General features: G+C 46.0%; 1 protein-coding gene across 3 annotated transcripts; it reads left to right on the forward strand.

Annotated features, from left to right (window-relative positions):
- Positions 1–929: 929 nt before the first annotated feature.
- On the forward strand, positions 930–13,149 carry MSL1 (MSL complex subunit 1). Of its 3 annotated transcripts, none has more exons than XM_004434540.3 (9): positions 930–2,006; positions 4,579–4,802; positions 5,873–6,255; positions 8,167–8,214; positions 8,669–8,733; positions 9,383–9,450; positions 9,855–9,979; positions 10,148–10,220; positions 10,621–13,149. In XM_004434540.3, exons 1-9 carry the CDS (start codon positions 1,239–1,241, stop codon positions 10,709–10,711), a joined length of 1,845 nt encoding a protein of 614 aa, XP_004434597.1. In that variant the 5' UTR covers positions 930–1,238; the 3' UTR covers positions 10,712–13,149. The 3 variants fall into 3 exon arrangements, with proteins under 3 accessions (XP_004434597.1, XP_014646208.1, XP_087297240.1); XM_087441114.1 differs by lacking the exon at positions 930–2,006 and adding an exon at positions 3,237–3,529; XM_014790722.2 differs by lacking the exon at positions 8,167–8,214.
- Positions 13,150–14,370: the final 1,221 nt, after the last annotated feature.

Raw genomic sequence — 14,370 nt, forward strand, 5'->3', positions numbered from 1 at the left:
AGAACTTCATTCTCTCCCATACCAGTGTGGAGCTGCTGGGGAGTGGAGCGGGTGGAGGGGTTAGAATTCTACCCCCAGGAAACACGGACAGGCTCAAAGAGGAGCCTGAATCCTGACTCTGGTCCAGGAGGCGTGCGGGGCTGCGGGGCCCCTCTGACGAGGGCCAGGCCGGTTGCCAAGGTGCCCGGGGAAGGGGCCGCCCGGCGCAGGCGGGGTACGTGGAGCGCACGGTACACTTCCACGAAGGGCGCATCTGCTCCCGAAACCCCCTTCACCCTCTCAGCTCCATTCTCTCGCGCTCCTTTTTCCCGGGGAGCCTCCGCATTCCCCATCTACCCATTGCACCCTCGCCCTTTCTTCCCTCCTCTTGACCCTCCCCCGGCTCGCCCCTCCCTCGGCAGCCCACCTTCACCCCGCTCCTCCGCGAGCTCCTCGGTCCTCGCCCCTTATCCCCTGCCTCCCCTCGCCGGCCCCCGGCACCCAGGGCCCCCGCGGCCCCCTCCCCGCCGCCTCCGGCGGCCCCTTTCACAATAGCGCGGACCGCCTCCCTCCTCTGCGCTCCCGGTTCGCTCCCGCCCGCTTCCCTCCCGGCGCATGCGCCCTCCGGTCGGCGGCGGCTGCGGCGGTGGCGGCTACGAGCGGCTCCGTTTTTTTAAAGGGAAACGCTGAGGCGCCGGGGGTGACTGTGGGGGAGGGGAGCCCCGAGCCGCGGAGACCCCCGGGGGAGGCGACAGACCCCCCTCCCGGAGTAGGAGGGCTTTGGGCGGACCCATCCCTCCCACCCCCTCCTGAGGAGGAGCGGGGGGGAAAATGGAGGCTCGGGGCGGCTGAGGCGAGCTCCGGGGCGGGGGGCCGGGGCGGGGAAGGGGGGGTGTGGGGTGGGGAGACGAGGCGGGCCCGGCCGGGCCAGGGGGGGCCGAAGCGAGCTCCGGGGATGAGCTCGGGGGCGGCTGGGTGCGAGCTCCTGCCTCTGAGGCGAAGGCGGCGGCGGCGGCAGCAGAGGCGGCGGCGAGGCCCCCATGGGCCGGCGGCGGGCCTCAGCCGCGGCCTCCACTTCTCCGCACGCCGGCGGGATGGCGCCCGGGCCCCGGAGGAGCCGCGCTAGCCGAGGCCTGCTGCCGCGCTGCTGAGGCGAGCCCGCCAAACTCCCCTCCCCCTCCTCCGTCCTCGACCCCCCGCACCTCGCCCCTTCCCCACCCCCTCCTCCGCCTCGGTCCCCGGCGCTGCTCCGGACCACTATGACCATGAGATCCGCAGTGTTCAAGGCGGCCGCGGCCCCTGCCGGCGGCAACCCTGAGCAGCGACTGGACTACGAGCGGGCTGCGGCGCTGGGCGGGCCCGAGGACGAGCCCGGGGCGGCCGAAGCCCACTTCCTCCCTCGGCACCGTAAGCTCAAGGAGCCGGGGCCCCCGCTGGCCTCCTCCCAGGGCGGGAGCCCCGCGCCCTCCCCGGCCGGCTGCGGCGGCAAGGGCCGGGGCTTGTTACTCCCGGCCGGGGCGGCCCCCGGGCAGCAGGAAGAGAGCTGGGGCGGCTCGGTGCCCTTGCCCTGCCCGCCCACGGCCACCAAACAAGCCGGCATTGGGGGGGAGCCAGCGGCAGCCGGAGCCGGCTGCAGTCCCCGACCCAAGTATCAGGCGGTGCTGCCCATTCAGACGGGCTCTCTCGTGGCGGCGGCCAAAGAGCCTACGCCCTGGGCTGGGGACAAGGGTGGGGCGGCTCCCCCAGCTGCCACCGCCTCGGACCCGGCGGGACCCCCACCACTACCTCTGCCCGGGCCGCCACCCCTCGCGCCCACCGCCACCGCCGGGACCCTGGCGGCCAGCGAGGGCAGATGGAAGAGTATGAGGAAGAGCCCTCTCGGGGGTGGCGGCGGCTCGGGAGCCTCCAGTCAGGCCGCCTGCCTCAAACAGATCCTTCTGCTGCAATTGGACCTCATCGAACAGCAGCAGCAGCAGCTGCAGGCCAAGGAAAAGGAGATCGAGGAGCTGAAGTCAGAGAGAGACACGGTACGGGAGGGGTTAATCTGCGTTCGGGACGAGGAGCGAGTTGTGCGCATGCTCAGGGGAAGGGGGCCTGTAGGAGGTTAAGGTATCCCTTGGTTAGGGGTAAGGAGGTTGGCCACCAGCAAAGGAGTAGCTTCGGTGCTGGGTCCCTGGGAGCCAGGCTCACAGACACGTTGGGTTGGAGGGAGGGGTTAAAGGGCAACCTCCCCGTGAGAGGGGGAGGGGAGGTTTCAGGTGCCAAAGGGTTAATTTAAAATGACAGCCCCAGACTTGTGGGAAAGATGTTTAGAGTGGGAAAAGACCTGATTTGTGAGGAGTTGAAAATGAAAAGGTGGGATGCATTTGTGGTGGCTTTGTGGAAGGGGTTAAGTTAAAGAGCTTTGCGTTAGAAATGCATTCTGGAGGAGAGGGATAGAGCAGCTGTTGCTCTAACCACTGCTGTAGCATCCTTAGGAGGATAGTAGGCCTTTTAATTGGCAGAGGGGTAGAGGTGATTCACAGTGGAATTCTATTTTAGTTTTCTTAAATGATATTAAGGGAATCACTGTCTTTGATTTCAGGCAGTTTTTAATAGGAATCTGATTTATCAAACATGACCCACTGACCAGCTCCCTTGTATAAGCGTGATATTTAGAGGCTGGAAGATTTTAAGGCATCAGGGGAAAGTAAGCTTATTAAATGCATTAAGTAGACCAAAAAAAAAAATCTCTATTTTAGAATCTTAAGGTATTAGGGAAATCTTTTATTATTTCTTTGTACTTATGAGGAGCATGACTATATAGGCTTGTTTTTACTGTAGCAGTAGTTAAGGGCACCTTATGCATTAAAACATATTGCTTCAGATATCAGGAAAGCTGTGGTGGTGGGGTATTACTGTGCTAGCATACCTTACAGCTGCCTAAAAATAAACATGGTTTCTACAATTGTGTTCAGGCTGCAGCAGTCTCCCTCTCCCTCTCTCCCTCTCTCCCTCCCTCCCTCCCTCCCTCTCTCTCTCTCTCTCTCTCTCTTTCTCTCTCTCTCTCTCTCTCTCTCTCTCTCTCTTTCTCTCTCTCTCTCTCTCTCTCTCTCTCTCTCTCTCTCTCTCTCAGGCGTTGTGTGCGCCAAGGGCTGAGCAAGGGAGCAGAGGGCTATTCATTTTGTTTGCTTTCCAAATGAATCGCATCAGGCAGCGGCTGTTTTATTGGAGAATGCATTCTGCAAGGTGGAATGGGAGCTGGAGCAGGTCTCATTAAAATATCTCATGGTGTTGATTTGTGGAAGTTACTCAACATGGAGGTGGCACTGCTCAGCTACTGTACTGCAGTCTAGGGGGTGTGATGGTACTGTAATTACAACACATCATGTCCTTACATGGGGGGAGCAGGAAGAGAAGGACCAGTGAAGGAGAAGAAATCAAGGAAATGTCACCCACAAACCGTGGTTAAGTAATGTTAAGTCTGTGAATGAAAACAGAAGATGAAATGGGAGTATGGCTGACAGGGGTTCTCTCTGCTGATTGTGGAGGTTTCTGCTCAGTTCCTGAGGTAATGGCCCGTTTGCAGACTTTCCTAGGCAGGAAAAGTGGGGTGAGTTAAGGATAGAGTGTCAGCCTGAACTTGGCATTCACTGCTTTTGTTGTGTATTGCAGTCTTAGCGTTGCTTAAGCTTGTTTCTCTTATTCTAGTTGTTGTTTGGCCTCTACTGAAATCTGTGCAGCTAAGTGGATGTAATGAAGGCAACATTCATATCACTGTCTAACCCAAATAAAATTCTTATTATAGGGTATAAGTAGCACGGTTGGCACTTTTTCTCAGAACATTTTAATGTGAAGGTTTCTGTGATAATTGACGTCCATTTTTTGTTTGTTTATGTAGTCCTCCCTTTAATTAGAGTTTAAAAGACTTTGTTTTTAATCAATATTTAAATAAATAGGTATAATTTTTTTATCTCAAATGCAAAGCAATATGCATATTTTATGATCTTTGGGATTTATGGGTGCTGGTTTCTATTATAATTCTTCCAAATTGAGTGTTCATTGTTTAGATGGCAACCCCGCACACACACACACCCCTTTTAAATAACACTGCAATCCCTAGTGGCACCGTGCTATGTGAGCTTTTAATTCCTTTTCCGGGTACTATTTGGACTTTGTCCTTGGGTATAGCATTTTGGAGTGGAAGTAGAGAAGATAGGATTTGGAGAACCTTAGGGTCTCCTACAAGAACATCAAGTTAATTCTGGAAACTCCCAAACTGACTTGGAGCCACATGGTTAGCAATAGCAGAGACCATGCCATTTAAAAGGCATGTTGTAGCCCCTTCCAGTGAAGAGGATCTTCTTTCAGAAACATGAACTACAAATTCCCCCGTGCCCTTCCCCAACTAGGTTAGCCCCTGAAATTAAGCAGTGTAGCTTGTCTTCTCTATTTTGTTTAAGGAAAACTATTCAGATTAATGTCAGCCTCTTAAAAATAAGTTCAATTGCCATGTTCCATGGCAAGAGGTAGAAGACCATACTGATTCCTAAATGGGGCTAAGTACCTGTGTTTAATTTTTTGTGTTTTGAGTCTGCATTTTGCCACTCTCTCTTTTAGCTCCTTGCTCGGATTGAACGTATGGAAAGGCGGATGCAGCTGGTAAAGAAGGATAACGAGAAAGAAAGGCACAAGCTGTTTCAGGGCTATGAAACTGAAGAGAGAGAGGAAACGGAGCTATGTGAGAAAATTAAACTGGAGTGCCAGCCGGAGCTTTCCGAGACATCCCAGACTCTGCCTCCCAAGCCTTTCTCCTGTGGGCGGAGTGGAAAGGGACACAAAAGGTGTGCTGATAACTTTGTAACAATGTCTGGACATGATGAGGACACTTGTTTCCAGTGACTGAGAGTCTGGGATTGGGACTTATGAATTAGTTCTAATACAGTCATCTCCTGAATTATGAGGTCTTCCCTGCTGAGAAACTATCTTGAAACATTCTTGTGTGGGCTATAAAAGTCTGTTAGGAACATTTTGGTCACAGTAGTAATTACAGAATGCAGAGTACATCATAAAGAGAATGGGCAACAAATGTGACAGCTGAGTTTCTTAAAGAAAACTATAGCAGTTCACTTCAAGTTAGGAAGTATTAAGTTCCTCCATTGTGATCGGCACTGGTAGATATAAAAAAGTAAGATCTAACTGTCCTTGGACTCAGAGAGATTAGTCTAGCTGTAAGGATGGCATAGATTTTGAAAACTCAGAATTCAACTACAATAAAATATGCAGATAGACAACAGTGATACAAACTAAGTTTTGTAAAATTTAAGGATATTAAAGATTATTCTGAGTTAGAATAGTGAAACTTTAAGGAGAAGATGGATTTTGAAAAAGAAGTATAGAATTTAAGTGGGTGAAAAGGAAAGGAGATGGCATTCTAGGAATGTGGGGATCAGGGGAGGGAGAAATTGGTAAGAGAGAGAGCGCCAGCAGATAGCAAGAAAAAAGCAATAGAGGTTGTAATTAACATGGTATGGGATTGGGGGAAAAATGAGACTAGTCTCTGGTTGACAGCAATGAAATAGGCCACAGAGCAGTGGCACCTAATGTTAGCTAAAGGATCTTGAGTAAAATAGGAACCTTTTTAGGTTTAGTAAGCAATAGGATACCATTAGAGGTTCTTAAGCATGGAAACTCACTTGTGCAACAAGCATTTACTAAGGGCCTATTGTATATACTGTTAAGCATGATGTTGTTCCTGCTCATGACTGCGAAATAGAGCCAGATCTTTAGATACTTGAATACTGGTCATTTTGGGGCCTGAGAACTACCTTGTTCTCTTGCCCCAAAATGTAAACAAATCAGATTTTCTTTAAGAGTCAATAAATTTTATAATGTTTTCTTCCCTATCTAATAGGAAATCCCCATTTGGAAGTACAGAAAGAAAGATTCCTGTTAAAAAGCTGGCTCCTGAATTTTCAAAAGTCAAAACAAAAACTCCTAAGCACTCTCCCATTAAAGAGGAACCCTGTGGTTCCTTATCTGAAACTGTTTGTAAACGTGAATTGAGGAGCCAAGAAACTTCAGAAAAACCCCGGTCTTCAGTGGACACCCCGCCAAGACTCTCCACTCCCCAGAAGGGACCCAGCACCCATCCCAAGGAGAAAGCCTTCTCAAATGAGATAGAAGATTTGCCGTACCTTTCCACCACAGAAATGTATTTGTGTCGTTGGCACCAGCCTCCCCCATCACCGTTACCATTACGGGAATCCTCTCCAAAGAAGGAGGAGACTGTAGCAAGTAAGGCATAGAGAACACTTGCTCTTATACCCTAGTGGTGGCGGTCAAGCTAACAAGTGTGAAAATGCCTTTGGCATTTTTAAAAAAGTGCAATCAATAAAGCAGAGTTCTGTCAAGAATGAGTAAGTTAACAGCCAGAGACAGACACTGTGCAGGCATTGCAAATAGATGGAATTACAGCAAAATGTGCTCAATGTATTTGCCTGCTTACAACACTGGGAGATGTGTTTGCCAGTAAGTTGCTCATCACAGGAGCACCAGACTTGGGGGTGTAATCTCCGGCAACTTGCATGCCCTCTGAAAGAAGGGTTTTCTGTGCTGTGAAATGCATAGAACTTATACTTTGCCATGCACGACTGTTCCTGCAATTGATATTGTGTGAAACCTGGGAGGGTGGTCTTTGGGTGTTCTCAGGGGCCAATGGTAATTTTTGGGTTGGGGAGCCAGCTTGGGGTGGGGAGTTTCACCTGGGCCTCCGCTCTTTAACTATATAAACACTTATCTGTATCTCTATGTCCCGGTCTGGGGGGCAGGAGGAATCTGCCAAAGACCAACAGTCTTACTTTATCTTACTATACTTCACAAAGGTTCTAAATGTGAAGAGTTTACTTGGATTGCAGTAGCCCATTGGTTGTTCATATATTTAAATAAAATGGTCTACAAACTATTTTTCAAACAATAAGGACTATCTTGGGATATCTGAGCTGCTTGGGGAGGGTGTGGGGTGTGGGACCTTGGTCTTCATTCCCTTTTTTTTCTTCATGGCTTCCACACAGAGATGCTCCCCTATCTCCTACATCAACCAGTAACTGGAATGTGCCCTCAATCATATAATGTTAGTCTATGACAGTCACTGCGGATGCTCCGGGGTGATGGTGGGGGAAGCCTTCTTGGATAGAGCTGCAGCCCCAAGTTTCTACCACTGTGTCTTGCCCTAGCAGGGATGGGGATGGGAATCCATTCCAATAAGACAAGAGCATTCTCCAGGCTTTGTTCGGCTGTTCTGGCGACAAAATTAAATGGGCAAGATAGATTACTCTTCTTAATTATCTAAAATTCATTAGGCCTCACACTTGAGTACATAAGATAGACCAGGACCCTGATCTAGGTTCAAGTTTTTTGTTGGTTCAGTCAGTTGAATAGGTTCATCCTTAATGGTTAACCTTCTTGCTGCCATAGCAATGCTGTGTAACAACTTAAGAGAAACCGTGAAGCAATTTCCCATCCGGGATTGGGAAATGGCTTGGTCCGGAGCTGTTCTGAGTGACTGGCTGTTTTTGAAAACCCTATCTGCCCTAGTATAGAAAATTCCAAACACCTCTGAGATTGTGGGCATAGCAGTACAGAAAGAGTCTGAGTGGGGGGATCCCAGCCCTTTGAGGAGCCTGAGGTGTGAATAAACGTGTGAATCCTTATTCTTGATGTCCGTATCTCAAGAGGAAGTCTCAATGGCTTGTTCTAAGGAAGCCAAAGTCTTTGTGCATGTTGTTCAGGTTGGACCAGCAAGGTAGTTTGTTTGGAGGGAGGAGGGAGCTGTTTAAGAAGACTACATGTGTAAGTTTTGAGAACACTGATCTTTTATTTGAAAAATAGGGTCAACTTTTACTCACCTGCCATGTTCTGAGTTTAAGGTTTGATATCCTTGGCCATCAACTGTTGCAGGGAAACCACCCTAAATAATGAAGAAAAGAAGTCGTCTCAGTGTAAAAAAAAAAGTGGTGGGCTTATTTTCTTTTCTTTTGTCTGTTGTTCCCTTTTCCCCTCCCCCAGAGAGAAATTCTCAAAAGAACAACTCAAAAAAACCAAAATGGCTTCCTAGTGAGAACTTCAGTGATGATCCTTTCCTCCATTTTGGGTATGGGCTTTTTTTCTTTTTACACTGAGATGATTCTTCTTTCCTGCATTATTTAGGGTGTCTGATGCCATCAAGTGTTGCAGGAGAAACTTCAGTCTTGGCTGGTGAGTAGAATAGGAATTGTGCCGGCTGGGCCTCGGGTGGTGGTTGGTGGGATGGTGGATGGTTGGGAGCTGCATTCCCCATCAGTTGGATGTGGGAAAGTGAGATTCCTTGGTGTATGATTACACTATAGACTTCAAAATGACTACAAATTTCAGTTGTTTTTCAGGAACTGCAATAGCATCCATTATATGAATTGTCAGGTATTGGTGTAGGGTTTTTTGTGATCGATCCTGTGTTTGGCAGACTGCAATGGCATTTTAGGTTCTTTTATCCTATAGCGAGGACACTGAATATGGCTTCAGGTGAGGCCATAGAATGGATTCCTATCACTTGGTAACTTTGTCTTATCTGGGGAGAGACCTCTTGTCTTAGTGAATAGTAAGAGGGTTGTGACCTTGGATTTAAGGGTGGTTCCACCCCTCCTCCCTTTCTTTTTCTTTTTTTTTTTTTCAGTTCCTTCTTGGAGGGACCATTCAGTAGAGCCTCTAAGGGACCCAAATCCTTCAGACCTTTTGGAGGTAGGTACCCAAGACCTGTCTGTGGAAGGGAGTGAGAGAAAGAATAGAAATGGGGGTGTAATTTGAATATGTCTTAGTAACTGTATGAATGGGTTAAATAGAACTTTAAAGCCAGAAGGGAACTTGAGAGATTATCTAGTCCAACTCCTTTGTTGTATAGATGAGAAAACTGAGATCCAGAGTGGTTAGGTGATTTTATTCAAAAATAAATAGCTAGGACGTGTTAAAACAAAGCTAGATTTCATGCTAAGTAGAAAAGTTAGCATGTACCACTCAGCAACAAAATTATATATTCCAAGCTCATTTGACTCTTAAAAGTTGGGTATTTATTTTAAACTTATACTCTTACAATGTATGGAGGTACGGAGGGTTTACGGCAGTCTCAAGGGTTTCAGTTTGACGTGACTTTCACCTTGGAAAGTTATGGAAATGATTTTGAAATCTGGAGATTCTACAAGGGTAGGGGTGGGGAAAGGAGTGTGCGTTTTGTTGATTTTGTTACCAGGAGGTTCCCATGATATCCATAGAACTCACAGACTCAAGTGGGACCTGAAGGTGAAAGATTTTATGTTCCTGGAATCTGGAAATGAGTTAGTATACCTGTGTTACATAGTGATAAAAAGCTTATCAGCATCTATTCTTTACACAGAACCTGGATGACAGTGTGTTTTCAAAGCGGCATGCAAAACTGGAGCTGGATGAGAAGAGAAGGAAAAGGTGAGGCTAGAGATGTTCATCCTGGGAACAACTGAGCCCTAGGACCCTGACCTCTCTCATCCATGCTGTGGAGAGTCCTGGAGCTCTTCACGCTCTTAAATTACTGGCTTCCCAGTTGGTTGAGTATCTTAGTTTGAAGTGGACACTGTTATAGGTAAAGATGTTTGGCTTCTTTTTCTTCATGTATGCCCCTCCTCAGTTCCACTCTCTGGAACACCAACACATGATCTAGACTGTTAGGCCTAATTCCCTAACCAGGCAGGCAATTCTCTTTACCTCCTCATCAAGAAGAGTCAGCAAAGATCTTCCTAGCATCTGAATTGTATGGGTTGCTTTTATAGAGCAGGTTTTCACTAATGTTGAGTTTGTTTGTTTGTTTTGTTTGTCTGGTTTGTTTTTCCCAGATGGGATATTCAGAGGATCAGGGAACAAAGAATTTTACAGCGACTGCAGCTCAGAATGTATAAAAAGAAAGGAATTCAGGAATCTGAGCCCGAGGTTACCTCATTTTTCCCTGAGCCAGATGATGGTAAGTTTTGCTTATGTAAAAGAGTAGGTTTTTCAAAGAAGAAAAAGGGTGCAAGGCTCCAGGATACAACTTGCTGTGAATGAATTAACAGTATTTTGGAGCAGGTACAGTTGCTAGACATTTCCCATCTATGTCACTAACGAGGTCCCATTTGGCTTTCTTCCATAGTTGAAAGTTTGATGATTACTCCCTTCTTGCCTGTTGTAGCATTTGGACGACCATTACCAAAATTAACTCCACAGTAAGTATGATGTCTTTTTCCCCTCCTCTCTCAGGTAGCCTGCACTTCCCCTCCCTTTCAGACTTCATGAAAGCTTATATATAAGGTGGAACAGGTGGCTTAGGGATAGCCATGGCTCCTTAACAGAAATGAGGCTACCTGGGCAACTAGCTTTTACAATGCTAAAATTCCCAAGCCAGGAATTAGGAGGATTGCTGTTTGAGTTAGAAATAGATTATTCAGTCGTTTTAATAGCACACTGTTGCTCTGGCTTTGAGGCAGGAAAGACAGTACAAACTTGGGACTTGGGAATCAGGGCTAGGATTGGTGAGGGGCATAGTGTCTTTTTTGAAGTTACTCTCATGTCCGCACTGAATCCTTTCTAGTCTTGAAGTTGATTTGCTTATCCTTTTTTTCCCAGGAATTTTGAGCTGCCCTGGTTGGATGAGCGTAGCCGATGCAGGTTGGAGATCCAGAAGAAACAAACACCTCACCGGACGTGTAGGAAATAGCTGTGCTGGCAGGAACCTTCTGTCTTCAGATAGTTGTAGCATGCCATTCCCAGAGAGTGGCAGAGACCTGTATATGTGACCTGTGTCCTCATGTATGTTATCATTCGCTGATAATGCCCTTCCATACTCCCTTGATCTTGGTTTTGTTTTCATCACTCTGATTTCACAAAGACTCTCATTGGGCTAATTGTAAATTATGGAGGGTGATTGGGATTTTCTTTCCCTTTTTGGGGAAATGAGCTCTCAAGCTAAATCTATAGGATGGCAGATTTGGAAGCTTCAGGGGTCTGCTTCTATACATTTGCCTATGTTAAAGGGGTAAAAGGGCTCTCTTCATTAGGTTTGTGGAAGATGAAGCAACCCCTGCCTTTAGAGCTGTGCCTGCATGGCACTCTTCTCACGGTGGTATACCCTTCCTTAAAGTTTGCGTAGGGTGGTTTTTACCCTAAAAACAAAACAAAAAAGCCTCACCACGAGCTTAAGGACCAGATAAGGAATAACAAGTGAAGTGATGAAGCAAGTCATCTTCAGGGTAGAAAAGGGATTGGAGAGTTGGTAGATAAATATCTGAAAAGACAATTGTTCTCTTAAAACTATTCTGTGATATAGCCATGTGGGAAGGGATGTTTGGCTGTGATTATTTTCTTAGTTAATGGGTAACTGAATTTCTTCCCTCATCCCTCAAAAAATAAAATATTTGGAAAAGAGAATGGGGATGTTTAGTTTTGGACAAGTTATGGCTCTAAACAAAAGCAGTTGGCATTTGGGGATGGCATGCCAGAACCTGTATAGATGTCCTTGTGTCACATCACTTCTCAAGTATTCCTTAGTTGGGCTTTATTCTTTTAGCTGAGCTCTTGGTGGTGGGAGAGAGATTTAGGGAGGGTGGGGGTGTATGTGGAAATACGTGCTTCCTTTGGCTGGCAAATGTCTACATCTTGAAACAGATGTACCTAATGAGCTTCTCCATTCACTTTGTAAAAATAGATTTCTATGTGTACCATCTTGGTTCCTCCCTCCCCTCCATTTTGTTAAAAATTTTCAGGACAGCACTCCAGGCCACTTTGGTCTCAGTGTAAGATCCCTGTAACTATCTGGAAGGAAAATAGAGCCAAGACCTCTGGTCTTAAATATATAGGAATTGCCTTTCTTTAGTCTTCAGGACTATTGTGTGAAAACAAGTAGGGGTCTAATCTCCTAGAAGGTAGGGGCTTTTATCCTTGAAGAGAATATGTCCCCAGATTATTAGCACTTTTAGAGGAGAAGCCAAGGTATGTAGGGTGTGTGGCCGGCCCATCAGTGGAGCATGAGAGAACGGGATACCATTGTGGGAAGAAAAGAAAAGTTCCTCAGGGGCCTCCCACTGCTAAAGCTTTTTGTGAGATGTTGATCTGTGCTCCCTGGGTTTGACTTTAAAAGGAACTATTCCGGCAGCACATGTAGTATTCTTGAATGATCTTGCTGCTCTTATTTCTCCTTTTGTGTGTGTGTGTTTGGCTATGGATTTTCATTTATAACTCCATCTGCTTAGGAGAGTGGGCTCTCCACAAGGGAACCTGCTGTGAACTTCACTGCAGCAAGAATGTAGAGAGAAATAGGACTTATTCCACTAGGGGCTCTCATCTCACACCTTAAGGAGAGGAAGGAGATTTCTAGAAAAACTGGGCCAGATTTTCTTTGTTCTCCATCATTTTAATATGGCAAGCTCTTCGGCTTTCCTACTCTGACCTATGTTATGTTACTTAGAATGTGCCCAAGAAGAAAAAAAGACCAATCAGTGTCTCTTTACTTTATTCCTTGATTCCTCTCAGTTTCTTCTTGACTTTCAGCATTTGTCGGATTCCTAATTTGGATATGGGTTAGCAAATTTAGCCTTTGTGTTTGTGCCCTACCCAGGGGACTCCCCAGATTCTGAACTTGAGCTAGACTAAGAGGAATCCATGAGGTGCTATCTGGCCAGACTTAAGTGGATTCTGTTTCCTTGGTTCTCCCTCTACCTAGGACCTTTTATTTTATTGTCCTGTCTTCTAGATCAATTCTCCTTTGATTTGGATGTGTTGAGAAGGAGGTTGGAGAGTAGATTAGCAAAGTTCCAAGAGTGAAATTACAGTGTGTTAGAGTGTGGGGGGAAAATTAGTTTTTTTCCCTACATGGGATACAACACTGTGAAATTCAATCTTCAACAGAAGGCCCTGCAATTCTCCTAAAACATAGTTCTTTGTTTCTTTCTTTAACAAGGTTTAAGCTAGTGTTAATAAATTAAAAAGAGAAATTGCTTGTCTGTCCACTTCAGCTTTGTTTTATGCCCATTTCATATTATTGTCTGTGTTGTAATTCATACTTTTGATACCATTTCTGATGTGTAAAATTGGTTGTCTTGTAAATATCTTATAAAGAGTTCAATTGTAAATAAACTATTGTGGCTGTTAATTTTTGAACTTCTGCTCCAGTTTATTAGATTTACTGGGAAGCATTAAACAATTCTGCTTGTATATTTTAAAAGATTAGAAAAAAATCAATTTTCACAAAATAGAAAAACACACCATTTTCCGTTTTTTATAAGGTATTCACTTCCATTTGTGTATGAACACAATGTATGTTTCATCCCTCTTTGTCCTGTGTTCTTCCTTACACATAATTGGCAACTTGAAAAACAAGACATTATAGGATACTTGGTGCCTGCTGTCTAAATTAATAAAACCTCATAGTTGGAAAGACCTTAGAGGTCATTTAGTCTGACTTCTAATACATGATTTCCCCTTGGCAACATTCCAGACAAATGAGGTCCTGCTTCTTTTTTTCCTATACATTTTTTTTTTCTGAATGTTAGAAAATTCTTCCTTGTTGATAAAATCTAACTTCTTGGGGCCAGCCCCGTGGCGTAGCTAGCGGTTAAGTGCGCGCACTCTGCTGCTGGCGGACTGGGTTCGGATCCCGGACACGCACCGACACACCGCTTGTCAGGCCGTGCTGTGGAGGTGTCCCACATAAAGTGGAGGAAGATGGGCATGGATGTTAGCCCAGGGCCAGTCTTCCTTGGCAAAAAGAGGAAGACTGGCATGGACGTTAGCTTAGGGCTGATCTTCCTCACACACACACAAAAAAATGTAATTTCTTGTGACTCGAGCCCATTGGTTCTTGCTTGGCCTTCTAGGGTGATGAAAAAAGATCAATTCCTCCTTTTCCTCATAGTCCCTGGAATAACGATGGCTGTGGCTATCCCAAGTCTGCCCTACGTGGTAAACATTCAGAGATCTCACAATTTTTCCTCGAAAGGATTTTGAATTTTTCACTTCCCTCTGGATGATGAACAATTTGCTCATGTCCATTTAAAAACTGAACCTAGACCAAACAACTGAAAAGCAAAGTGGCAGACTATCATTTTCCTTATTTACGCTAAACTTGGCAGCCTTATTTTGAAACATGCTGTATTGCATCGGTTTACCTTGTGATCAATAAGATCTTCCAGGTCTTTTTTTTTCTTTTAAAACTTATTAAATCATACATCTTGCATTTTGAACTTAGGCAGTTGGTTTTTGGAGCTGGATTTACAAGTTGTCACATTTGGCCACTTGCTTAACCAGTTGAGATCTGTTTGGATCCTGATTCTATCTCTGAAGGCATTCAGAATGCCTTCTAGTTTCATATTGTCTATAAAT

This window comes from Ceratotherium simum, chromosome 16, assembly GCF_057802395.1.
Source record: "Ceratotherium simum simum isolate JZ-2026a chromosome 16, ASM5780239v1, whole genome shotgun sequence".
NCBI classification, from domain to species: Eukaryota; Metazoa; Chordata; class Mammalia; order Perissodactyla; family Rhinocerotidae; genus Ceratotherium; species Ceratotherium simum.

Excerpts from the sequence above, each read along its gene's own strand:
- MSL1 (XM_004434540.3), top strand. The coding sequence starts at position 1,239 with ATGACCATGAGATCCGCAGTGTTCAAGGCGGCCGCGGCCCCTGCCGGC. Across the intron at positions 2,007-4,578 it reads TGAAGTCAGAGAGAGACACG|CTCCTTGCTCGGATTGAACG; the intron begins GTACGGGAGGGG and ends TCTCTCTTTTAG. Across the intron at positions 8,215-8,668 it reads AGAAACTTCAGTCTTGGCTG|TTCCTTCTTGGAGGGACCAT; the intron begins GTGAGTAGAATA and ends TTTTTTTTTCAG.